Below are 26,781 nucleotides of genomic sequence, written 5' to 3' on the forward strand. Positions count from 1 at the left end.
TTGTTAGTTCTTAGTGTATCACACTCACCAAGTGGTTAGCATGTTATTTTCACTAATTATTAGTTCAGTTAATTCTTCTGTTCAGTTTGGCTGCAGCCATTGTGGGGAGCTTCTCTGGAGCAGCAACTGTTGGAAGGAGACAGCACTTGTGACAAAAGTATACATCACTCTGGAGCTACATCAGGCTTTTAGGGCAGCGACTTACTCATCTCCATAGGTCAGTAATATTTAATTTGCGAGTTTATTGAAGGACCAGCTTTCTTGATGTATGGTCTGTGACAGCACCATACCTTATACCTAGTCATCTTCTTTGTGCAGATAATTTACCTTTTTTCCTGTACCCTTGCTCTCCTGCATGGCTTTTTTCCAGCCTGGTAGTGGATCAGGCTGGATGACCATCTGAGGCTTCTTGCTGTCACAGCTTGGTTTTTAAGATTATTCCCATAGAATCTTCCAGTTTTCTCTCTCGGATTTTTCGGTTTGTATTTGACTCTATTTTCTAACTTAGGTCCTTCCTACTGGCTTCAGTTCTACCAGGTTCATACTTGCTCAAATAAGAGTCTGACCTGTGGACTGGGGGGTTGGACATAGCCTCTGGCTGGGGTGGACATGCGCCATGGCATTCTTCTGCACTCCAGTGAATTCAATTGCAAGCTCAATTTAAATGTTTCCATTTTTTTTTACTTATTGGTCAGAAAGACTGAATTACTTCCTTTCAGGCCTCCTTTCTAAAACTGTGTGTGGTACTGCTACTTTTTAATTACTTCTTTTCTCAAGGGTAATTATCTATATTGTGAGCTTTAGTAGCTTATTTCTGAGTTATTTATGCTGAATCCAAAAGAGCTAATTTGCTTACGTTTACTATATTTATTGTTCTGGGGCAAAATTGCTTAGGGGTCAAGAAAAGGTTTCTTTAAACTCAAGTCCCATTAGGATATCTGAGTAATTTTTTTTTATGGGCAGCTGGAGTTTCCCAGTATTTTTTGCCTCTAGACTTAATTGACTCTCATCTGCTGGCCACTTGCTAACCTCTTCCTGGCCAGTGTGCTGCCAGCACAGCATCTCCTGCACTGGAATCTCTTTAGTCTGAGAGACGTGGCCACAGAGAGCTGTCTGTAGGTGATGCAGTCACAGAATGTGTATTAATGCGATGCTTTACATAGTAAAGGAAAAGAGTTGGCAATGACTGTGAACTTAATGAATTGCAAAAGAAGGGGGACAGAAGATTTCATTTTTTCCAGTTGCCTTCCTCATAGCTTTGCTAGCCTAAGGAATTACTAAATTTAGAGCTGACCTTCTTGATAAATGTACCAGAACTATCACAAGCAAAGACATTCAGGAGATGTTAGTCTTGAATATGTCAGGGTATGGTTAGCACTTCTTGAACTTTCATGACATTGGTCTTTGAGAAATGAATGCTGGCTATTTCTTCAGCTCTTCTGTAGGTCTAACTTTTGATCCCATGGGATGTTTTGATTTAAATAGGAGAAAAAATACAGGATGCTTTTTGGCATTAATGTTTCTTTCAACTTCATCAGTAGTGTCTTTTATTTGTGTTATTTAAGTGGTAGGGTCAGGGGTAGATTTGGTGTTTCTTGGGTGAGTGACGTTGCAAAAATTGCCAGTTAACAAAACTCGTATTTTCAGGAGTACTGGTAGTGTTGGGTATATTCATGTTTGGTTATAGCTGGCCTATGTAACTTGTCAAAATTCAATTTGTTCAGAATATCTGAACTTGTTCAGAATATGTTCTGAATATCTGTCTAAATTTGTTCAGAATATCTGTCTAACACAGGAAGAGGCTTACCCGGTTAGAGTTATCTTTTCCACCACTTAGAAAACTTGAAAGATTGTAGAAATAATCAGAAATACAGAAAACTTTCCATTTTGCTTTAAATGGAGAGCACAGGATAACTGTTGCACTGTTGGCTTTACTGCTGGTCTGGATCATCCTAACAAACATTTACACCCAACCCAACTCAAAAACACAGATCCTGGGCTTGTCAATGGAGATTTGGGAAACTTCCGACCCTTTTGCTAGTGACATTCCTGGAAAGTAAACATCCAAGCAGAATAGCTCAGCAGGATCAGAAAGTGTGCTGGGGTAAGTAATTCAGGGAGTTGATGATGGACGTTTTAGTGTCAGAATCTTGAGAGGAAATCAAAGTAAGCCACAGAGTCTACAAGTGCATGTATAAGAGAAATGCAAGCAGTATTCTAACATAAAAGTGTCTTCCTGAGGCTATTCTGTGAAGAAGTATAATACAAGAAAAAACACAGGTAGAGAAGCAGAGAAAGAAAGAACGAAAAAAAAAAAATCTGCAAAGAGTTTTTTCCAAGATAGAACCATTCCTCAAAAATATTTTTAAAAGAAATTGAAAAAGGAATCTTACTGGAATGATAGGCTTGCTCTCTGTCAGGTGAAGAAAATTTACCATGTTGGGGAAGAAAAGCCTGTTTGAACATAGGTGCTCACACAGACAAAAAGCTGCCAGAATTCACCATAATATCCAGGTGCAGATTCATCTTATCCTTATAATCTATTCCTTCTAGAAATACATAGATGAGGGAATGTAGAAGATATAAAGGGGACAGCGTTTGATGACCATTCTTTGCTGTAAACTCCTGCTATGGAAGAGGATCTGCATTCATTTGCAGTAAGCAGTACTGTTGTTACACAGGTACACGTGGGGTGGTAGACCACATGAAGTGCTCCTTGCTGTCATAATGCAAGTTATGGAAGTGTCCAACATAGCTGTAAGATCTCGCCTGCTTCAGGCTTTGGCAGCAGAAGGGGCTCCTGACTCGGAGGTGGGGCGATCTTGTCTTTTCCTTTCCCCTGGGGACTGGCAGAAAGCAGAGGAGCATCTTGTGTATATAAGCTTGAGACTGAAAAGCGATGTAGAAGAGAGCAGCGTCTCAGTGGGGCTTTCCGTGGTCCACAGTTACCTTCCACAATCCAGTTTTCTCAACCCATTCCAGATGTCTTTGTTCTGCTTGTACTTGGCACTGTTTCAGGATGGTTCCTTTTTTAATCAGTTTTGTGACAGCATTTTGAATTTTTTTCTGAGTATTAGACATTTTTCTAACACTGTCTTGTAGAATGCTATTCATGTGCACCTCCCTTTTCCTTAATGACAGATAGTCCTAGTGGATCCAGTGTGGAGAACAAGTGTACCAAAAAGAATGATTTTAAGATAATTAAGAGAAAGGCAAGTTTATTACTTTGTCAGCATTTTTTTCTCAGCTGCAGCTCATTACCAAGTGGTAAAAGTAAGTTAGCAGGATCCCGAGGGAGATGTTCCTGAGTGCCTCTTGCCCCTTTTGCAGGGCATGGGAGAAGCTAAATGCCATTTGCTGCATCTCCAGGTTTTTTTTGTTTCATTTCTGGGATTTTTTTTTTTCTTCTTCCTTAATTACCACTGTAGGAAGATTTCCAAATGGCAGAACTAGGAGGAGAAAAAGTAACATGTTGTTAGCTTGGTGGGAGAGGCTTACCCAAGTACGCAAGTAGTCTGTGGTATGTGGTTTTACATGAATCAAGTGACTAAAATTGCTGTCCGTTTTGAGAGGCTTGGAGGTGCTGATAGACTTTCCATTGTGATAGTCACCTAGAATACAACTGTCTTGATACCATCTGCCATGGTGTAATTGAGCATGGATGGGAAACTGATTTTTAGCTGTTCAAGGAAGCAGCCTTCTTCTGCTGTGAGCAGGGAGTAACTTGTCTTCCATGTGTGCAGTGCATGTTAAGGCACCTGAGAGTTGCTCTGCTTTTGTCAGAACAGGAAAAAAGAGTCGACTGGGTGGACCTGAGCCTAGGTTAAAAGAGGTTTTAAAGAATGTCCGCAGCACTTGGTGGATTGTCAGGGCTTTTTTTTTTTTTTTAATTGGAAAGCAATAAAAAACATGGTATACATCGTGATTATGAAGAACCTGATGAACATGTGTCCCTGTGTTTGCTGAGATGTGCAGAGGATGGATAGAAGACAATCCTGAATCTTGGCAGTAATGCACTGGCTGCAGATCCCCTGAATTTCAGATAAGCCAACAGAACTACTTCTGTCTGTGCCCTTATAGAAAGGACCCACCACAGCAAGCTGTCTAGTAACTGGCTTTTGATGAACAGCAACTAAAGTGATGGGATGTATAGTAGGTAATGTGTCTGCCCTTAATCTTTCCAGATAAGGTAACTCCATGCACAGAATTCATCAGGCTAAAATTTTAAAGGCTGATTTATATGCAGATCACAAAATAAGTTGGGTAGTAGCATCATTCCTAAAGTCACATGTATCAGCACTGCCTGGTGTGACGAGTGTTCATTTCTCCTGATGCTGGATCTTCATCATCTCTTCTGATAAGTCCCCACCAACTGTACAGCCATTCCACTTCTGATACCAGGTTAGAGTCAAATCATTGCACATGCATCGCCATGAGTTTGAGGGGTGGGTATTGCAACATACCGTTGTTGCCCAAAGAGAGTACACTGGTATTGCAAAATACCAGTTTTGCCTGAAGAGAGCACATCTCAGAGTAAAATGAGTAATTTTTTTTTTTTATTTCTACTCGGATGATACATAAGCCATTCAACGCATTGTTTTCTCTTTCCATACATTGTGGCCTTGTTTTTCAGTGTTGTAGATCAGATGTTTTACAGTCACATAACAGCTGGAGCTCAGCCTCCTGTGCTTGGCAGTGCAGTCTTGATCAAGTGGTGATGTGCTTGGGTATGCAGTTGTACATTGTTGTACATTTTCCCTTTTAATCGGCACTGGTGAGGCCGGACCTCAGGTACTGTGTTCAGTTTTGGGCCCCTCACTACAAGAAAGACATTGAGGTGCTGGAGCGTGTCCAGAGAAGGGCAACGAAGCTGGTGAGGGGCCTGGAGCACAAGTCTGATGAGGAGCGGCTGAGGGAACTGGGGCTGTTCAGTCTAGAAAAGAGGAGGCTGAGGGGAGACCTTATCGCTCTCTACAACGACCTGAAAGGGGGTTGTAGTGAGGTGGGTGCTGGTCTCTTCTGTCAGGTGGCTGGAGATAGGACAAGAGTAAATGGCCTCAAGTTGAGGCAAGGGAGATTTAGGTTAGATATTAGGAAAAATTTTTTTGCTGAGAGGGTTGTCAGACATTGGAATAGGCTGCCCAGGAAAGTGATTGAGTTACCATCCCTGGAGGTATTCAAAGAGCGAGTAGACGGGGTACTTCAGGACATGGTTTAGTGGGCATGGTTGATGGTTGGACTCGATGATCTTGAAGGTCTTTTCCAACCTAAATGATTCTATGATTCTATGATTGTGCTGGGAGAGCCTCTTTGGTGTCTCAAATATATGTCAAAGAAGCTTCCTCTACCCAAAAGGCAATATTATATGATACTGAAAGTCCAGTTGTGGTTTCCTCTGCATGGTTTATGACCAAACAGCTCATGTGTACTGATATTTTTGATTTATATGCTAGAAAACTGTTATTTAAGTTTGTTTGGTGTGTTGGGTTTTTTTTCCTGAAAATGCATGGAATAGTGACTACTTCACATTTTGCATACAAGCAGCAACTTGCATTCTAGAATTTTGCTTACTTTTTTTACCTTACAGGCTTTTATTCAGTCTGTCAAAAATGGGGAATGATTTGTCTGCCACTTCCAAAAAAAATTGTGCTTTCAGGTCAAGCACTCAATGTTATACAGAAATGTTTAAAAGTCAGTATTTTAAGCATTCTTACCATCTAACTCTTACTGTAGGCATAATTGCAAGTAAAAGAAACAAAAATTAAAAGTCAGTTCTTTCAATAGTTCCAGTTTACCATATTTATGATAGTGGTGGAAATTTTCAGTGTCAGCTGGAAGCCATTCAGGAAATTTTTAATAGTGTGTTGAGAGGATAATTTAATCTCAGCTTCATACACTCCCCGGATCTGACCCATATGCAAGTAAGAGAAAATCCCTTTTCCCTTTTTCGACAGTTGCATGATGACACTCATTCCCCATCTATTTGATGCTCTTGCATTAGATCCTGCCAGAGGAAATTACACTAAAATTTAGCAACTCTTTGCACTACATGCAATGCAGATGCTTAAAAAAAAAAAAAAAACAAAACCTAAATATCAGTTACCAAATGAAGTTATGTTGCAGTGGGCTGTTGTTTTTTTGGTATTGGGTGTTTTTTTTTGCTGGTTGTTTTATTTCCACTCTGACTTTGAGTAAGAAGACCTGCAAAGGACCAGTAGTTTTCTGTATTGAATATTTACTTTATAGTCTTTGCTTGTAGAGTGTGCAGCTCTAAAGATCATAGGTGCTGTAACTGGTCTCCTGGTTTGTTTGTTTGGTTGTTTTTAAAGTGTCGTGTATATTCTATCAGGGAAAAATACATAGTGTACCTACATTTGATACTAAAGATAAGTTTTTATAGATTTTACTGTGCTAAGTGTATTATATGGCAGATGACTATAACATAAAACAAGATTTATGTCTCAAATTGCAAATAATTTTTTGTTTATAATTCAGTAATGGAGTGCAGCATTCCTGTTGGCCTCATTAGCCATCACAGGAGTCTGTGTAGTGTGCCTCTTGGTACCTGGTGAAATGGAGAGAGACACAGGATGATGGATGCATAAATCTGTTTGTTGTTTCAGTTTTGTGCTCACATCATATTTGTTTAACTCTGGTTATAATATTCTTGTGTATAGAAGCTGAAGGATGTTGAATACGTTGATTCCTTGAAACTTCATTTGTATGGACAAAGTGTACTTGCCTTTTAATGCCAATAATCTCCAAGCAAGCCTGTACTGTAATTTGGTTTCTGCAAACTTTTGAACCATCTTAAGGAACTGGAAATGCTTTGATGCATCTCATGGTTAGTGTAACTGAGTATCTTCTAGTCACCATCACTCTCACTGAGTTGGTCTGGATGTGAACTTGAGAAATAATATGACAGATAGGTGGAAGTCTCAGTGAGTACGTTCCTTTCTTTGCAGGGAAGGCTAAATACATTCTCTTAGTACGTTGGTTTATTACATGAAAACAGTGACCTATGACACTGACAGCCATCTGATATTTTAGTGTAGTGTGGACAGATTTCAATTTCTCTGAGTTCTCTGTAGCATAAGGCTTAAATATGCGCTTTGACCATGGCAACTGACCATTCAGAGCTTTGCTTGTTCTGCTCTGCAGGATCCCAGGGGATGTTAGTCACCGGGGTGGGTCTTACTTCAGCTTGAGATGACATGGCAGGCAGGGAGGCAGAAAACGCAGGAGAGGACAGGTCTTACCCCGTCCTCATCTTCAGCTTCCTTATGTCAGTGGTTCAAGGTGTGTGTGTACATTTAATATAGCCGTAATTACAGGGAATGTAACATCTGATTGATTCACAGACTTTTGTGGATGTGTGCATACTGTTTCTACTAACTGGTAGTTGTTCAGATGAAAGTAATTTGATAAAACTTTTTGGCCTGTAATTGGTGTCATTTACACTAGTAATGGTAGCCACTAACTAAATGTAGTTAGTTCAGCCTACTGTATGGAAAGAGAGTTGGTCCAGTCTTGTGCTTTGGTCATTCCCTGGTTTATTTTGAATCTTTCTCATATTCCTACATCACCTTATTGGTTATGAGTGGAATTGATCTAAGTACCAGTAGTTGTGTTTATGCAATGCAATATTCTCTTTTTGTATGAGTGACAACTAGGAAAAAATGTGGGATTTATTTTATCTAAATTTAGCAGCCTGCAAGGTGGCTTGTAGGTAGACTGCTTCTTCAGCCAGCAGAGACATGAGCACAGTCAGAGTTTGCATTGCCTGTCTCTTGGCCACAACCAGGATCCGGCCACCTGATCTGAGCTGTCTAAGGTGAGGTGATCAGTCCCATCCACAGGGAGCAATTGTGTTTAACAGTGTAGCTGCACCGATCCAAAAAACCTGTAGTAAAGAGACTACATTGGTGGAAGAATGCAAAATACGTAAGTGCAGCTGCCTGCTGGTATATGATCTAATTTTCAGTACAGTTTAGTTGCAGGGATTTTTTTCAATCTTAAGACTCGTCTGTATTTTTAATACATTTAAAATAATGCAATAACCACGTCGCATGCCACTTCTCCTAACTTCACTTCCATTTCCCCAAAGTGTTCAGGTGTCATTACTGCAAGGCAGGAGGCAGAGTATCTCGGCTGCTGGCACTGTTGGGCTTTGGCATGCAGTGTGCGTTGTCTGGGTAAAAAGAAGACTGAGGGAATTTAATATTGTAGTATCCATAAAAAATGGGAGCACTTTATTAAGCGAGACTGTGTAAAGCTTTCTTATGGATGGAATTTACATTAATGCATTTTATTGTTCCATCTAAGCAGATCAGATGATAAGCACAGTGTCATGCACACGTTTGTGACTATTCTGTTAAATAGGTTTTAATACTTCATGTTTTTATTCTCATGCATTTCAAAGCAGCAATTATTTCCAAGAATAAAGATAATTGAATTTTGTTTTGATGCTCTCAGGATTAAAGGGGAAAAAGCTGTATTTTAAGGTGTATCGCAATAGATGAAGAGTTCTGCTCGGATTTGCCATTTGAAGTCCGGCAGTGCAGTAGCCAGTCCTGTACCACTCCTGCGCGTATTGTCAGGGAGCCTGGTAAGAGTTTTAGCAGTGGTAAAAAGTGTTGCCTGTTGATGACATTTCAGAGGCATGCTCAGAAATGATGCCAAGAACGAGTCTGGTGGCTGGTTTGGCATCGGGGGTAGGTGGGGAGGGGGAGAAAGCTGTAATCCATCTCAGCTGTGTGTGCGCAGGGTTTTTCTCCTCGCTCTGGCTCTCACACGCACGCTTGCTCGCGGGGACATGTGACTTTTGGCCATATTAGCAGGTTTATCCAAGCCTAGCCCCTCTGACTAACAGATGTAGGGAAAAGGGCATTCTGGGATTGCAGCAGTTGCTTTTGAACAACAATGTCCTTTTTGTAAGAATCTGATGCTTCTTAAAAGATGGAACATGACATCATTACCGTCGATCCAAGAAACATTCCTTCAATAATACTGAGTGTGCTCTGGTTATCAGCTCCCTTCCCCCAGCTCCTTTCTCTCGCTTTTCTGACTGATGCTTTTTGTCTATTGTTTCGTCGGGGGCTGTAAATGTGAAACAGTTGTCTTTCAGTGTTACGTGCTTGTTAGAGCTGGAATCAAGTGGAATATTGTTGGCTTGTTTGAAAGAAAGAAAGAAAAATAACAAAAAAAACTTTTCTTCCAGTCTTCATAAATGTAGTGTGCTTCAGGTACAGGCTGAATTGAAGCTAATTATTTCCCTTCCCACGCGGTATTAGTTACTGTGTTATGCAATGGAAGGTGGAGATATCGCAGTCCTGTTCCTGTGCATCTCACTCGGCTTCATTGGCAGTTGGGTATGTCATGTGCTGATGCCGTCTGCTTTGAAGGCTCCTATAATGATCTGCATCAATATGAAATGTGTGTGTGTGCATGCTCATGAGTGCAGTGTAGCAGAGTTGTGGACAGCTGCATATTTTCTGTGTGTGTGTATGTATATATGTTTTTATACTTGGTCCACCACTGGGATTTGAATGTTGGTTTTTCCTTAGTCCCTGAGAGTGGGCTATCATGGAAACATGTTTTGCGTTGCATTATAAATCTTTTTGAATGCTGACTGCTTGGAGAAAAGCTACGAAAATGCTGGATTTTGCTTCCCTTCCCTGCGTTCTCTCTCCCACGCATGTCTTCATCAGAAAAACTGGAGACTCTTGCAGACTTTACAACTAGGTATGTCTTGGCTGTCTCTAGCACAATCGTGCTCTCCTTGTAGCGATCCTGGCAGTTACTTGAACTAGCAAGGAGCAGGCAGTCTTTGGCACTTCCACATGCTGCAACTGTCTAGAGAAGAGTACCACTGAGCATAAACATGCAGGAGTATGTCTTTTTCCATCCTTGTAGGAATTGCTCTGCAGGGACGGGAAAACAAGTGATTCATTGATGGTCTAGAGGCTTGGAGAAAGGTGGAGCTTATAGTGTCCAGAAAAGGAGGCAAAATGGACAGGTATAGGACCTTCTGATTCGTTGGTTAAACTCAGGTTTGTTGTCTTTTTTTTTCATTATGAAGATATAAAACTTTTTTAAAAACAAATTTGAGACATGAAATACGAATAAAAAAGCACAAGTCTTGACCAGACAGGGATTTTTGGAAAGAGGTGAGCTGTGTGATTAGCTGTTTGCCAGTGACACAGAATTGTTTTTATTGGTGACAATTTACAGGGAATTGAGAGGAAATCCCAATAGCCAGGCCCTTCCTTTAGGAGGAAAAAAAAAATGCATTTTACTTGGAATGGTTGTTTGGCTTCACCTGTTGTAAAGATACAGTAAGATTTTAGCACAACTTGAAAGTATACTTTTGTTCTGGATAAGATTCCAAGGCACACTTTGAGTAAGTGAAAGCAAATGCATGGTGCAAACAGAAAGGATTTCATACGTTCCCAATGGCATCTGAAGTTGCGAGTTCCTCTGAAGAAAGTGTTTGCCAATGGACTATTGTAGAAGGCTCTATCATATGCTATCATAACCAAAATATATGTTTGCATCTGCTGAAGCAGATTAGAAAGACATGCGTTGTGTGTGGAACTGGGTATCTCCTGTTCTGGATGCTGTTCCTCTAAAGAAGGGGGTTGCAAATAAGACTCTGAGGAGCAGGCACTTTAAGATAGAGTCATGAATTTAGATAAGAGAAAAAACCAAAAAGGACTATGACTTATTTACTTGTGGAAGGAGAAGCTTTAGAGAGGTCTCCACGTGCACGCTGAAATGAGTAAAAATTGATCACTGGCTGCTTCTTAACTGGAGTACAATTGCAGAAGAAAAAAATACTGAGCAGAATTAGAAAAGTGTAAATACAGATTAATAAACGGCAGCAGTGGTTCATACATGTCATACTTGTACCATATATCTTGTCTTGCAAAGACCATGGTTTATATATGCAATTGTGTCATCCACTTCACAAAGTCCAAACAGTACTTTAAGACATAGTGGGTATAACTCCTCAGAGGGAGGGTGTCAAGGTAATATGGGCTCACCAGAGACAAACCGGGTATTGCTGTAGGTCAGAGAGATTCTGTTGACTGCTCTGCAGGTGACTGAGCAGATGCTGGAGCAAGGAATGTGTCTCGTTTTGTGTTTCGATTTTGGTTGGTGTTCTATAGAAATGCTTCACTGGTGTCACAGTGGGACTGTGACATTATCTCAGCAGATAGGTTGTATTGCTTCACACAACAGGGATGCTTGCTCTGGAAGAAGTGGAAGCTGCTCTACTGTTGCTTTGTTTCTGGCTCTGAGAAGAGGATAATCAGTGAAGGATTGCAATCTTTTTCTTGCAGTAATCCATGCTGAAGAGGCTCCATTCATACAGATGAACCAAGGGTTGAGGCAGCACTTTAAACCCAGATAGTCGGTCGGCTAACTGCCCAGCAGGATGCCATCAACCAGCCGAGCGGGCAGCCTGAAGGACCCAGAAATTGCAGAGCTCTTCTTCAAAGAAGATCCAGAAAAGCTCTTCACAGATCTCCGAGAGATTGGCCATGGAAGCTTCGGAGCAGTTTATTTTGTAAGTAGCTCCGTGACTTGTGAATTTTAGCTGTGTCTCTTTTTACGTTTAAACTGTGGACATAGGCTTTTTTGAACATATTGAGGAAAAGAAACTACTGTGAATCTTTTTTTATGGTGTTTGGGGCAGAGATGTTTTCTTGTGTGTCTGTACAGTCTCAGTCCATTCACAGACTTGCAGCATCTGTAAGGTGTTTGCAAACTGAAAAGAAAAACTGGAAATGTGGCCCTTGCCTGGTGCTTTTATGTGCATCGTTACATTGCAAGCAGGGATTTATCTGCAAATTAAAACATGAACTTCTACTCCATCGATTCTGACTGGCAATGCAGTTCTTTTGGTCTGATCATCTCCTTATCTCTTGTTCCTTGAGAGAAATTGAGTTCTCTCTCCCTTCCTGCATACCCTCAGGCTCCCTTAAAGCCATTCTTTGTGTATGACACCTGAATGTTGGTGCTTTTGTTGTCATTTGTCCTGTCACATCCTTCCTTACTGCAGGCAAGAATCCCAGTATTCATCTGCATAAAACTTACTTGACATGAACGTCTGGACAGCAGAATTTTTCCCAGGCTGCTTGTATAGCTCAACCGGAGGTGGGATGTCTCACGGTAACCTCATTTGCAGGTTGCTGTATGTTAACCAAAGTGCATACTGTGAGACCTTTATTAAAAAACCATTTTCCTCAGAAAACCTTTTCACATTTATAATTATAGGAGGTGTGGCCAAACCTGCCAATTTTCCTTCAGAAAGCCATTTGTGTCAGTATTTTATGAGATGCCTATTCATTGTTAATAATTGCAGCAGACCATGTTGGGAACCTTCCAGCACAAATTTAATGCAGCACAGATGAACTAATTAGGAAAAGCTTCTTAATTTTGTTCCCTGCTTAAAACTATGAGCCGCCACTGTCTGGGAACAGATCTGGGGGAGGAAGTGTTTTCTAGCGAAACAGTACTCACCTGCGCCCTTTACTTGATCTCATTTACTCGCTTTGGTTAAAGAGTGCATATAAAAGGAGGGAACTGACAAATCTGTCTTCCTGCTATGTAGAAATATTATTGTGAAGAAATATTATTATGGAAATATTACTGAAGTTTTTCAGGAACACTGTATCTTGCGAGGCATGCATGAACCATACAGGTATGGAAAACCAAGATACAGCTGGAGGTGACCTGCGAGCTGTATGCTAACAGCATTCCCAAACATCAGCAAGAAGCTGCCATTGGGGCATTTGCAGACTGCCCGAACTCTGTAGTTGTGGTAAGGGCTGATTGCCCATTACCCGCTCCTTCTACAAAGGGATCGAAAGTAAGAGGTCATTAATTTCTAGGCCCTTCTTTCTCTTTTTTCCCCCACCATTTTAGACTACCAATTCATTATAGATTGGTATTTATTCACTAAGGAGTGCAGTTACTTGCCGGTGTTTGTACTGTACTTCTTTGACAGAAAGTACGTCTAATTTGGCACTTGCAAAAAGACAAGTGTAAGCAGTGCATTGCACTACTCCAACCCATTTGGGGGCTTTATTTTTGTCAAGTGAGAGAGAGTTTCCAACAAAGAAGATACGCTGTTGCAATTTCTGTGTTACAAAGTTTTAACCTGTAAGTTTTGTATTGTGTTATGGTATCTTTTTACTACTGGCAGGTCTAAGATCTTCAACCTTAAACTGTTTCACATAATGTACTGGATACCTCAAACAGAAGCCCGAAAGATGAGAAGAACATCATGGAGGGAGAAATTCAGTGTGAATTAAATAAGCGTAAAGAACTGAAGTAGGGGAGTGTATGTCTTGGGTCCTTTATTCCTTTATTCCCCTGTAAAGCTAGGGAAAAAACTTCTCTTAAGTTTTTTTAAGAAGATTTTGATTCTGCTAATGCAAACAAACTTTCTCTAATCAATGTAATATGGGATTATAGTTAATAACTGCTTAAAAGCATATTACCAAAGCCGATGACATACTCCACCTTTTCTTTGCTCATGCTTTGCTTGTATCACTGCCGAAGTTACTCTGGTCACCAGATGTTGATCCTTTGTATGGAGTTTTCAGAGGAGAGCAGGATGTATGCGCGTAAATGTCTGCCATAAAATAAGCCTCACTCATTTGGATCATTTAAGTTAGCTGGCCTTGTAACATCTTCATGGCTTTTGTCTAGGAACCGTCTTTTTTCAATTATTCAAGATAGCAACGAAACTAAAAAAGCAAATGAAACTCCACGATTTTAACATTCATGGGGTGTCAGCTGGGATGGTTCTCTCAGCCCTGCTGTAGTGATGAAGGACTGTAGGTGTTAGGCAAACACAATCAGGGCTTGCTTGCTTGGGTTTTCTAATACACAGCACCCCCCTCACCAGGCTGCTTTCATTGCATACAGCCTGGACCAAAAATGTTGATGATAAATAGATGTGGTAGTAATTAACAAGTAGAAGAATCCATATAACCCTGAAATCACCCCCTGCCTTTTCTTAAATGCAGTTTAGTCTCTCATTGTTAGTTGTACCTACCTTTCTTTTCTTTTAGCGGTGATCCTGAGAAGGTGTGGTATATTTAGCTTACGTGATAACTGGCCAAGAGTGTTCACTCTTGTCTCTTTCTTTGTTTCTGTTACATCCTGTGGTGGCAGAAAGTTTCTTTTTTTTCTTTCATAATTGACATGAATTTTGCTGGTTCACCTCATGGTTTTAGTTTCTTAGAAACTGCAAGTCTGGCACCTCTGAATCATTTTGGTATTATCCTTACCCTACTCCCTGCTCTGCAGTGTAATAATAGCTTTTTCTTGACACAGGAAACCTACTACACTGGAACACTGCAGATGGAGCAGAAGAATAACCCACTCTCTTTTGTTAGAGCTGTGTTCCTTCTGGTCTACTCCAATATTTTACTTGCCTGTTTTATTGCAGTTCTTCACTGATTTGAATGTTTCAGAGATTGTCTCTAATTAGTAAAGATCTAGGAGTCAGAATTTTATTCTTCCTTTTTTGTCTCAAAACCCAAAAATAGTCGTCCCCCCAACCTTAGAGGTAATATCAGGAAGGCAGTAGGAAGGATCCTGTCAAAGAGAAAGAAAACTAAAAATATTATTGGTTCAAGCTTATCATAACTGGTTGAAATGAGGACTGACAGGGAATTCTGGGAATCTCTTGAATGAACAGCAGAATTAAAACATGACTGAAAAACCTTGTTACAAAAGGCAGAGTCCTGGTATTTCATTAATCCATGTTCTGACAGGCTGTGCTTGATAGTACAAATATATTAAAAATAAGCATTTTCAGCAGTCATCAGTGAATGCTGTGGTGCACATTATTTTGATTTATATCATTTGGCTTCTTATCCAAGTTGATTATTCTTATCAGAGAGACTCAGAGGTCTTTTCCTCCACCACCCTCCTGTGCTGCTGAAATCCTTAACAGAGGAGTGGCTGGGGTCTCGTCTGGAGCCATCCTTCCTGCAAGCAGCCCTGCCTCTTCTCCTGCCAGGGTGAATGAGCCATTGCTTTGGTGCTAAATGAAACAAAACTTCTTGTCTAGTCTTATCTTGGATTGTTGCTGTCTGAAGTCAGGAAGTCAGCCTTTGAAGTGTGAAAAACCGTGTACATTTATTGTGCAGTGTAAATAATAATATGATTGGACTGAGAAAGTGAAAGTCTGAACAGGAATCTGAAGATGGGTCACTTAGACCGCTGCCATCTCTCTGTATATCATCTGCCTTCCTTTAAGACACAGTAGCTAATCTGTGGGAGCACTGGGGAGAAAGCTGCTGGTGTCTGGTATCTCCTGTGCATCTGTGACATCTCTGCTTATGTTTGGAATGGAACAGGGGGGCTGAGCCTTGGTTTTGTCTCGAATGGACCTGGGCAGGGAGAGGAGTTGATTTAGGGAAAATCCATTCTGCTTGAATCAGAGCTGCTTTTATAAGCTATGCTTTTTAGTTCAGAAGTGACGGTACTCAACTCTGGCAGAGACTTGCTGGATGCTGAGCATGGAAAAATGTCATACCTTGTCTCACAAGCAGGGGGGTGATCTTTAACTTCAGAAGGAAATTTCTAAGAGATGCAGCAGTCACAGCCCTTGAAAGATACTTTAGTTTAGCTCTTTGCTAATGTTAACTAATGGATAAAGATTTGTTTGAGTAGGTTTGGTTTATGTCTTATGGGAAATCATGATCTGAAGAAGCTGATGCATCGTGTTTTCGTGTTACAGGCACGTGATGTGCGCACCAATGAAGTGGTGGCCATCAAGAAAATGTCATATAGTGGGAAGCAGTCCAATGAGGTATGTAGAACATGTTGCGTATTAAATCTTGACCATTGCAAATACTTATATGTGATGATTTTAATTAGCTTGGGTTACAGCAGGAGAAATCTTTCCTATAACTGTAAAGGTGAATGAGGGTACTGTGTAAACAAAACAAATTAGTTAACTGTTCACACTGTATTTCTGCCTAGTCTGCTCCTGGAAAAGATGGGTAGGACTCTTCTTCCAGACAGAAAGGGCTCTTTTATGGGACCAGATAAATGTGTAGAAAGTGAAAAAGAAAATTAAAAATGGTAGATTTGTATGTTAGTATGTCTTGTTGCCCTTAAATGTTCCATTTTAAATACCTTTCAATATAACCATGTTGCTTACTGGACAAAGAAATAATAGCAATAGATGCAGTAGTGAGAGATTCAAAGGGAGTCTTGCTTGTACAAAGTAGTAAGGCAGAATGCATCCTTCCTAGAATGACTGTGCCGATGAGGAGCTAAAACAAAAGCAAAACAGCAGTGAATGAATGAGTGTGAAAATCTGAACAGCAGCATAATTATGGAAGAACTGCCAGAGCTAGGGATTAAGGCAGTCTTTGCAGAGAGGTCTGTAAAAGTAGGCCTCTGAGATTTAAATGTTAAATGTTTTCATGGCCACCCCAGATGTGTGTTTTTCCCTAGGACGGTTAACAGAGATAACTGATTTTATACTTGAAATGTTTAAGTGTTAATACAGATTCTTGAAAAGCCCAACATGACATGAACAGCTGATTTGGTATTATTTCTGGTAAATGACATCTATCAAATCATGGCATGATTTTTCAACGGAAGTATTTATTTTAAGCATGTTGTTCAAGGCATTTATGATTCCCTCCCTCCATTCTCTATATTCCAGTCTTAGAAGCAGTCTTGCTCCGATGAGTTTGACTAACAACTCGTTGCTTTCTGTACCTGCCTTTTGTGTATTGATCATCTGCGCTACACGGAGCTGAACTATTCCTTCCTTTCTGTGTGTGTGTGTGTATCTGTGTAGGAGGTAGAGGTGGCAGTGTCTCTCCAGCAGTCCTAAATTCTAGCTTCATAGTTACATTTGCTATGCATGTTTCTATTTTGTCACTGCGGTGACTTGTTTAACTGTGTACTGATGAAAGAATAATTTGTACTTACTACTTGTCCTACTGTTTTAATTACTGTGAGCTATAAATACTCTATTCACATGAATGAAACAAACTGTGCATGCTTCAGAAATAGCTTTTGTTTGTCTTCAATGTGTATGTTTCTTTATTTTGAAGAAAGTAATAAGACCAGGATTAAAACACTTTCCATTTTACTTCTATATTTATTTGTTTTGTTCAGAAGTTTGCTATGCTTATGATCTAGCCTATGTAAAGAAAATTGATTAAGGCCATTCTGGTATCGTTTATATTTACTTTGGTTTCATAATAAGATTTTATCATTGGTGGCAACAATTATTCTCTAAATTAGGGACATATTTTATACTAAAAATAAGTTAAAAACCTTTGCAATATGTAGTATTGTGCTCTTAATGTGATCTCAGAGCTTTTTTTTTTTTTTTACGCAGGGAATCATGGATACCTTTTGACTAATATATCACCTCTCTCTTCCTAATATAGAAGTTTAGCGTGTTGCTTTCTTGGTTTGGCTTTTATTGCTTAGTACCTCAAAGCCTTTGAGGCTAAAGGTAAAAGGCAACTAAAGTTGTTCTTGTACTGAAACGAGGGTGTCGGTGAGAGAGTTTATGTTAGTATAACTGCACTAATGTCATTCTCATGAAATTTCTGGTGTTGAGAAATGCTTAGTCAATCAGCTGCCTTGGTTGTGGCTACCATGTTCCCTGGTTTAATTTGTTTCTGTAACCCTACAATTTTTATTGAGGAGGATTTGGATTTTGCACGTTTTCCAAAGCATTTGGGTATATGGGACCTCTGTCCATCTGTGAATCCTAACCACACACGTATGCCTGAGGAAGTGTGTGCTGAGAGATTAACAGGACCTGGAAAACAGCTTTTGAACCTTTTGGTGTTGGGTGAGGTTTCTCTACCTCTGATTAACTTCAGAACTAATACTCTTTCTCAAAAACATTTTCAGTGTCAACACTCTTGTGTTGACGTCTGCATACTTAAAAGGTTTCAGCTACTGCATTTGTTTTTGAAAATCTTTTCCGGTAGTTGTATTTTTGCTGTTGCACTTAAAAGCTTTTGCCTTTCTTGCCTGAGGAGGTGTGGATATGCAGCAAATGGGAGGACTTGGTGATTTCCTCCGAGGGGAGTAGTGGCAGTGTCTAGGCACACGTTGGAACATGACATTTTGGCCTCTTCTGTACTTTAAAGTTGCACTGGCAGAGCTCCCCTTATTATAACCCTGGATTTTGTTTTATCTTTTTATTCTTTTACTCCTGCAGGACCATTCCCTTATCTGGTAGGTAACTCATTTTAAGTCGGTCCTTGTAAAGACTGAACTAGTAATGGAGAAACATTATCAAGAATGTGGTCAGATATTTGGTGGCTGATAAATGGAGCCTCATCCAGTGTAATATAGTTGCTAGTAGGGATAGGTCTTTATATCTACAGCAGTTAAGCGAGAGCTGATCCTGCTGAAGGACACTTATCATCCACATCTCTTTCAGGTTGGGACAAATGTTTGACCTGACAACAGAAGTGGTATCCCTTAAAAAAGGATCGCTGCTTTTTTGAGGACTTGCTCAGATATTGTTTACCAGTATATCCTATGCATACGTATAAAGTATTACATTGATGAGAGATCCTTACATACAGCCTAATCAATCAACAGCTTACTTTGTAGATCTGTTGAAGAGTTAAGCAGTGAACATCATGATGTTGATGTATATTTATTCTGATTTGGAACCTTAAGATGATTTTGCCTCTTAAAATAATTAAATGACATACTAACTTAACAACAACCAAAAAAAGGGTAACAGTTTTATTAAGTCTTTCTATTCCGTTTATTTTCTACAGAAATGGCAGGATATTATTAAGGAAGTCAAGTTCCTCCAAAGAATAAAACACCCTAACAGTATAGAATACAAAGGCTGCTATTTGCGGGAGCATACAGCATGGGTAAGCATCTGCTGCACTCTGCACTTCTTGCTTTGGTTAAGGGCGCTTTAAAATATCTCCAGCTGGCTTTCAAGAGGCACCTGAACACTTGCATTGCACAGACTCAGATGAGAATAACCAAGGACCTTACAGATGCTCAGCAAAACTGAATGTAGTTTTTGGAAACAAGATTTAGGGAAATTTTCCCTTTCACTTGCAGAGTAAGGCGATTGTGCTGTTGTTCTGGTGTACTTACCTTGATGGACTGAGTGTTTGAAATAAACGATAAATGGGGGGGTGTAGAATTTATCCATCACTTTTCTTGCTGTGAGGAAAGGTGAGAATTTCACTTGTACTGCCTGGGAGACAAATATGGCAACTTTATTAGATACTCGCAGGTCATTTAACAATGCATTTGGTATGCCACTAGAGTATTAATGGTTCAGTACTTTACAGGTTGACTGAATATGTTCCAGAAGTAGGTGTTCAGTTGTACTTTAATGGAATAGGTTAGAATTATCCTACTGATAATTGTAATTAAAGTATATTTTGAGTCATTAGTATTTCTGTTAGTTAACTAAATTATTCTGTTGTATATCGTTTACTTCTGTTGTCACGTCACCTGAACACACACACACAGAAAAAATCAACTAGCTGGTTTTACCTCTGTCTGTCATCTCCTAATTAAATGAATACATTTGATTTAAACAAACAAAAAACCCCCAACCATCCCAAACTAAATTTGGGTTATTTGAGTTTGTGTGCATAAAAATATGTGTGTAGGAGTAGATGCAATTAGCTGTGCAGAAGCAGCATTTTGTCAAACAAAAAGTGTGACGTATACCTCTCATTGACAAAGTTTTTGTAGTACGATATACTAAAGAAATCACATTGCTGAACTAATAGTTTAAACTGTAAGTACTGTTCATGTATTAGCTTCAATAAATCTGTAGGACAAAGTTTTAGTTTCTTTTTTTGAAAACTGACTGGGACAAAATCTTAAGTAAATCCCTAAATAGCCCTTTAATACTCGGATAAGCTTGTTAAGTGCAATTTAACATTCCTGTTAAGTATGTGCATATAAAATAAGGTATGTAATACAATACATAACTGGTTATGAATATGCTTTTGCCTTCCTTACAAGTTTTGTTACTTGTTATCTTACCCAGGAAGGCTATGCTAGTTCCAGTTAGAGCTGTCCTTGTGGGAGGGGTCAGTGTGACAGTGCTAGGATGGAGCTTATGTTATAAGCAATACTTATTTTGTTATGGCAGTCTGCATTGTATGCATCAGTGATTATTTCTAGATTTCTCCATAGAAATCTAGAAAACATACATTTACTATTAGAGATTTTCTAACAACTATTTTGATTTCTTCCCATACAGCTTGTTATGGAATATTGCTTAGGATCAGCATCAGACTTACTAGAAGGTATGGCATGCACGTTTATTTCATTGAAAGACAGAAATATAGTATTGCATAGTTACAGCACCACAGAATCATCCTTGAGTATATAGTTTTATTTGGGGGCAGAGTGTATGTGAACAGGTGCAGTTTTTCAAATTCTTGCACGTCTGTAATGGTTTTTCTGTAGAATGTCGGCTTTCCTAGGTGCCTAGTTTCTCCTTGGTTCATATTTTAAAGTTGTCAGTCAGCTATTTTTCTTCCGAGTTTAAGGTTCTCCTGTCATGACAGTTCAAGATTTATTTCTGAAAACCCTTGCTGTTGATCCTAATGCTTACTAACAACTGTAGGCCTGTTGACTAAAATAGCACTGCAGCAGTATTAGGATTTTGTTTGATGAGGTCTTTTGTTAAATGGTCGTTTTTCTATCAGGCTTCTTGAAGTGAACTTTCTTTGAAGGTATATGTGTGGCCAGTAAGTTGTTCATCTCCTTTCCTTGCCAGAAGCATTTCAGGACAAAAGGCTGAGCTGCTGGAGAGTCATCTGTATTGCTACAGTTTATTCATGTGTGAATTGTCATAAAGTTCTAGGGTTTGGGATTTAGCTTCATTAATGGAAAATTGAATATTGAGTCTCAAATAGGTATTTAGGAGAATGGTCACAGAACTGACAGGAATGTAGTTTGTGGTTGCAAAGTAGTCTCTTTTTGATAGTAAATAGCTGCCGTTTTACAGTTAGAAGATTACATCTGATTATAGAATGTACGCTACAAACTATTTTTACATTTGCTTCTCATACTGAACCTAGTAAAAATGAACTTCTAGTATTTTCTCTCTGTTTACATTGTTAACAGTACTCACTTGCATGCTGCAAACTGCATTGTTTTCTTTAATATTGAATTTCAAATAAATTCTTTCCTTAAGTTCATAAAAAGCCATTGCAAGAGGTGGAAATAGCAGCAATTACCCATGGTGCTCTCCAGGGATTAGCATACTTGCATTCTCACAATATGATCCATAGGTAAGTGGTTATACTTTTGCTGTCTCACACACTTACAGGTAATTTATTTTGTTGATTGTATCCCCTTCATCCCAAAGTTAGTATTTGTACGCAGAGATTTTCTTTTCGCAGGGCCTGTATGCTCCCAAACCAGTGATTTATAGTAGTCAAATACTAGCAAGCTATGTATCTCCATATGCACTATCTCTTACAGCTGGTGTTCATAATTTCTGCAGAATTGCTTTGAATCTGCTAGGCTTTTCAATACTTGATATGATGCTGATTATTCCCTGAAGCAGTGAATAGCAAGGCAGGCTGAGTTCACCTAAATAGCTTGTAGCAACTGCAAGGCAAAGATTGCTGGGGCAGGGGGAGTACTAATACTTGAAAAATTAGTTTTACATGAACACACATGTTGAGAAGTACACAGTAAGTATGGGATGCAAATGTTCTTTGTGTTTAAAGTATCTGCTGCATTTTAGTAGGATGAAGGATTTAAATAGTTACATTATTAGGACTTTCTGAAAAACATTTATAAAGGACGTAGTTGGTTCAGAAGGTTTTGCTGAACTGTATATGGAGCTTATCCAGGTGTGCCATTTTAAGTTGATTTTTAAGACAAACTAGATTCCAAGATCAAGGGCCGTGCTAAGCAATTAACCTAGAAGTTAAATATTTTGTATTTGGAGGAAACGTGGGTATTCTGGAGCTTGAACATGTGAATACTGGTGTGTTTTGTAGTCTGTCCTATAGAAGGTTTTCTTGTTTGGAGAGGAGTAATACTGATACTTGTATTCTATAACCAGAGATATCAAGGCAGGAAACATCCTGCTGACAGAGCCAGGACAGGTGAAACTTGCTGACTTTGGGTCTGCTTCCATAGCATCTCCTGCCAACTCATTTGTGGGGACGCCATATTGGTAAGCCAAGAGTTTTATGCATTTCTGGCTTTGTGAAGTAAAAAGATCATTTACTGGGATTTAATACACTTGGGCTTTGTGGGAGCTAGCTTTGTAATCTTCCGGTTGTGGTAGGGATAAAATGTACTTTGCAAAAAAAAAGATGAAATAGTAAGTAGGCTCTGACTTCAAGAAATTGTGAATCCTTGTATTTGTAGTTCACAAAAATTAATAAAAATATTTTGTTGTTCTACTTATGCTGACTTTAAGTGGTAGAGGTGGGATTGAATCATCTGTAACACATTTTAATCACACCCCCCAGTGGTTTTAACAATTCATATGTTCTCACCGCGTCTGGTTGTTGAAATAACTGAAGTGTTTTTTCTTTCATAGGAAAGGCCAGGTTCATTGAACAAAACCCTTTGCAGATCCTTTGTATGCTTTTGATCTCTTACACCTAATCTGTGGTGTTTACACAACTGCATGCTATAATTATTTCACCAGAGTTAGCCAGCCAGCTAAACTATTGGAAATGTGGGAGGGTGAGAAGGTGGTGATACTCATAAATGGAGAGTTGGGCAAAGCATAGGAGAACATCGCGCAGCCTCTCTACAGGCTTGTAGTAGCGTGGGTGCCTGGTCTGTGTTCCCAATATACTGTGTTCATGCCTGATACCTTGGGGAATGATTTGTTTTTGGTAGCTGAAATCAGCGAAACAGCCTGTTTCATTGAAATTCTGATGATGATGATGTGTTCCATTGCCCAGAATTTTATGAGCCCCAATTTCGTATTTTAGGATGGCCCCAGAAGTGATTTTAGCCATGGATGAAGGGCAGTATGATGGCAAAGTAGATGTTTGGTCTCTTGGAATTACCTGTATTGAGTTAGGTAAGTTATTTTCTTTGAAAAATTATAAAATGTAGTTATTTAATACCTAGAACTTATTCAGCTGAATCACAGTGCAGAAAATCTATGCTTCCTTTCTTGACCGGGTTTCTCTGGGACTTGAGTTTTAGAGAAAAGATCTAAATGTGCTCTCTAGAATTCAAGGCCAAGTCTCCAATTTGATGTTTATTGAACTGGTGTTTTCATTACCCGAAGAAAAAGAGTTTTCTAGACAAAGAAAATAGCCAAGCTATTTCACTAAAGGTGTTCACATTCTGTGGGAGAGGCAGTTAACTTTTGAACTGAAAAACACCCTATTTGCTGAACAGCTTTAGAAATGAACCAATAAAAGTACCAGTGTAAAAATATATTTAATGATATAAGTTGATATTGTTTGCATGAAAATTTAAGATACATTAACAAGTCCTGCAATAATGAAGTTTTGGATAAGTGGACAGCTTCAAAGCTATATGCAGTGTATCTTTTCACTTGTGAATAGTTCATTTGTTTGTTGTTTTTTTTAAGAAAAAGATACAGAATAATCCAGTTTTGAAGTGGTAACCTATAAATCAAACCCAAAAGAAATGATGGCATTGCAGTTAGAACAGACTCCTTAAAGCAGAACGTCAATTTAGAAGGACTATGTTAGTATGGCATTCTATTTAAATTTAACATGTAGTATTTTCTTGGAACAAAAATACACTCATGGAAGCACAACACCATGCACAGTACTACTTGGATTTTAGTCAGGATGCAGCTCTCTAGAAGCACTTAGCTGTAAGTTTTGCTCAGGATGGTGAGGTTCAGTGCTGCTCGTTGCACCTGAGGCTGTCCTACCATCCTTGTCAGATCTCATTGCTCGTACTCCAAACCGACGGTGGAGGAGCAGCCCGGCTGGGCAGCGAGAGCTCTCAAGAACACGCTAATCCATGTGAACTGCACAGTTTAGCTAAAAATGCTGTCTGGCATTCCAAACTGTCAACTTCACTTTCTTCCAGGACGTGAAATAGATTCTTTCTTCAGAGCAGAGATTTTTTTTGGTTGCCAATATAAAGCAAGTTGAAGGGGTGTGACTGTCATGACAGAATCCTGCTCCGAGTGGAGTAAGGAGACTTGGCTGGCTGCAGTGCTCCAGGAATGCAGTGAGCTCATGGCCACCACACCCCCGGGTGCCTTCCTGCACGCTGCGTTTTTGCAATATGAAGCGTTAGGCTTCGTCTATGGCTTCTAGCGTGGTGGGAGGTGAGACTAGGTCAGGACAGTAGAGCGTTGTAGGCTGGGTCAGTGTGGTTATCTCATTTGTGTTGGTTTGAATAAGCCAAGAAGGAAGAAAGCAGAAAAAGGAGATGTCTAGCAGCCTTCTCAAATTATCACTTAGTCTTAGAAATGGCCTCACTGAGTTTCCTGAAGATTTCTATTTTATTCAGGTGAGTTAAGAAGAAAAAAAAGCTAGGGAGAACAGTCAGTTAAAAATAGTTTAAGAGGTCAGTTAAAATAGTTTAATGGATAATCAGTCTGATCCTCGATAGCAGCAACTAGTTATCTGACAGATTAGAGAAGGTGAAGTGCTACATTTGAGGAAAGGCTTAACTCCTCAATTTACCTGTTCTGAGGAATTTGTAGGGCTTAGTCCGTCCTGTGATAGTAGCGATGAGTGGACTGTGGTCTCCGATACATAGCTTACTGCTACTATTCAACTCAAAATTGAAAAGCAGAATAAGAAAACTAGCATTATTGTTTCTTTGCTTGTTTTTTGGGGGGAAGGAAAGTTTTCTGTTACATTTTCACTAGTGTAGGAAGGTCCTCGTGGCCTGACCAGCTTCTCTGGAATGTTTATGGCAAGGCTGAGCTTTATAGGTTTACCCCATAAACATTCTGATGAAGCTTCGATTTTGTTGTTACAGTGAGATCATCTCCTTCCTCATTAAGCTTTCATGCTGTGTCAGTCTATAAGAGTAACACAAGCTTGAAAGAGAGAGAAGAGCCAAAGAGAATGCAACTCTCAAAATAGTATAAAGAGTTGGCCTGTTACTGACTTCCTGCCCATGTGCTTAGTCAGCTAAGTGTGATTTGATGGCTCTTGTAACCAGCTTTTTCTTCATCACTGCTGTCCTTCTAGAATTAAATATTTGTTAGCTTTTTAGCAACTGTAGTTTAAAAAAAAGGGGGGGGGGGGGCGCTACGTAACCAAGATTGCTTAGTGGCTAAACACCGAGTATAGAGCTTACTGTTAACTTACTCCTATTTCAGTACGTTAAAATGAGTCAGAGAACTCAACTATGATAAACCACGTAATTTAAAAGCTTGAGAGGACAAGGCATTTGATCTTCAAAGTGCTTTCATCTTCTGCAGTGGTATAGGACATATGCCAACATATCTGTCTGATTGCAGGGTAGGGTTGGTTTGGGGTTCCATGTTCAGGCAATAGTGATTCTGCTGATGTGGTTTTCTTTTTAAAGGGATGTAAACTAAAAAAGAGCAAAACCGTGAGACTATCTCCCTATATAAAAATTATTTTCTTTTGTGTGTAGCGGAAAGGAAGCCTCCTTTGTTTAATATGAACGCAATGAGTGCCTTATATCACATAGCGCAGAATGAATCCCCTACACTACAGTCTAATGAATGGTGAGTATTACTGAGGGAGGAATGTAGTAGGGAATTGCTGTAAATGGAGTGCTTTGTCATGCTGAGTTCTTGAAATGGCTGGATTCCTATTGGGAGGATGTGAGCTGGAAGGTTCTTGTTAGGTTCACTATACATTTTATATACAAAATTGACCAATTGCTAAATATGCATTTTAGACTCTAGAATGTAGTAGAAACAGGACATGCTGCTGGAAGAACATAAGATCCTGTAAAAAAATTCAGTTCAAGGGTCAATAAACTTTTGAAGCTCCCAGGCTAGCCAAAAATGTGGTTTTTAGTGTTTTTTAATCGCAAACCACACTGTCAATTCCTAAATCTTGTTTTGTTGAAGTAGTGCTTTGCAAGATGAAGACACTGCTTGTGTGTGGCAAGTGTCTGTTGCATAAACTTCAGAAGAATAAAGCACAGTAGTAACTTTTTGTGCCTCCCAGCCTCAACAACTGTCTTTTGAAACAGCAAACACAGTAAACTAATTTTAAAAGTTAAAAACTTCCTAATTATGTTTTTCCGAGCCATAGTCCTAGGCCTCTAACATAATACATTGTACCTGATTTTTAGAAATTTTTTCTACTTCTGAGATTTTCTGGTTAGGCTATTTCACACCCTGGTGCTTGACAAAACATTCAACTCATTTTATGCATTTTTCTGACCAAAAAATGCAATAATTTAATTTACTGAAATATTGCAGTAGCAAAACTCCCCATTACATGATGGGAGGGGGGGAGCGGTGGGAGAGGAAAGAAATAAAACCTGTACAACTGATGTGCCGCTGTTTTCAGGGTATAATCCTGCCCTTCTGAAAACCTGTGGTCAGAGAAAGGGCAAAATACAGAATTTTAGCGTACAGAAGGAGAGAAGTTACTGAACAAATCATGACCTTAAGTCTTACTTGTGACAGATTGCACAATAGTGTAGAAGTTGTGTCTGAGGGGCCAAAGACATTTCAGGGATTGTGTGCTAATACAGTTTGTGGATGAAACACCGGCACACAGAGGTGGAACAGGGCAGGGGCTCTGGTTAGACCTTGAAGAGTTTGTGCAATGTAGAATTTGACAGGGTTGA

The 26,781-nt window shown here is 39.5% G+C and overlaps 1 protein-coding gene across 3 annotated transcripts in view; it reads left to right on the top strand.

Annotated features, from left to right (window-relative positions):
- The window catches only part of TAOK1 (TAO kinase 1), a 69,401-nt gene that overhangs the window by 21,237 nt on the left and 21,383 nt on the right, over positions 1-26,781 (top strand). For 2 of the 3 annotated variants that reach the window (XM_041126501.1, XM_030027378.2), the window contains 8 exons: positions 11,346-11,572; positions 15,767-15,838; positions 18,807-18,908; positions 20,273-20,318; positions 21,215-21,311; positions 22,097-22,210; positions 22,986-23,077; positions 25,606-25,699. In XM_041126501.1, coding sequence (XP_040982435.1) covers positions 11,441-11,572; positions 15,767-15,838; positions 18,807-18,908; positions 20,273-20,318; positions 21,215-21,311; positions 22,097-22,210; positions 22,986-23,077; positions 25,606-25,699 — 749 coding nt within the window. In that variant the 5' untranslated portion in view covers positions 11,346-11,440. Of the gene's footprint in view, positions 1-9,288; positions 9,372-11,345; positions 11,573-15,766; positions 15,839-18,806; positions 18,909-20,272; positions 20,319-21,214; positions 21,312-22,096; positions 22,211-22,985; positions 23,078-25,605; positions 25,700-26,781 lie in introns of those variants that run through there. The other variant, XM_030027377.2, reaches the window with a different exon arrangement.

This window comes from Aquila chrysaetos, chromosome 10 (genome assembly GCF_900496995.4).
Source record: "Aquila chrysaetos chrysaetos chromosome 10, bAquChr1.4, whole genome shotgun sequence".
Classification (NCBI taxonomy): domain Eukaryota; kingdom Metazoa; phylum Chordata; class Aves; order Accipitriformes; family Accipitridae; genus Aquila; species Aquila chrysaetos.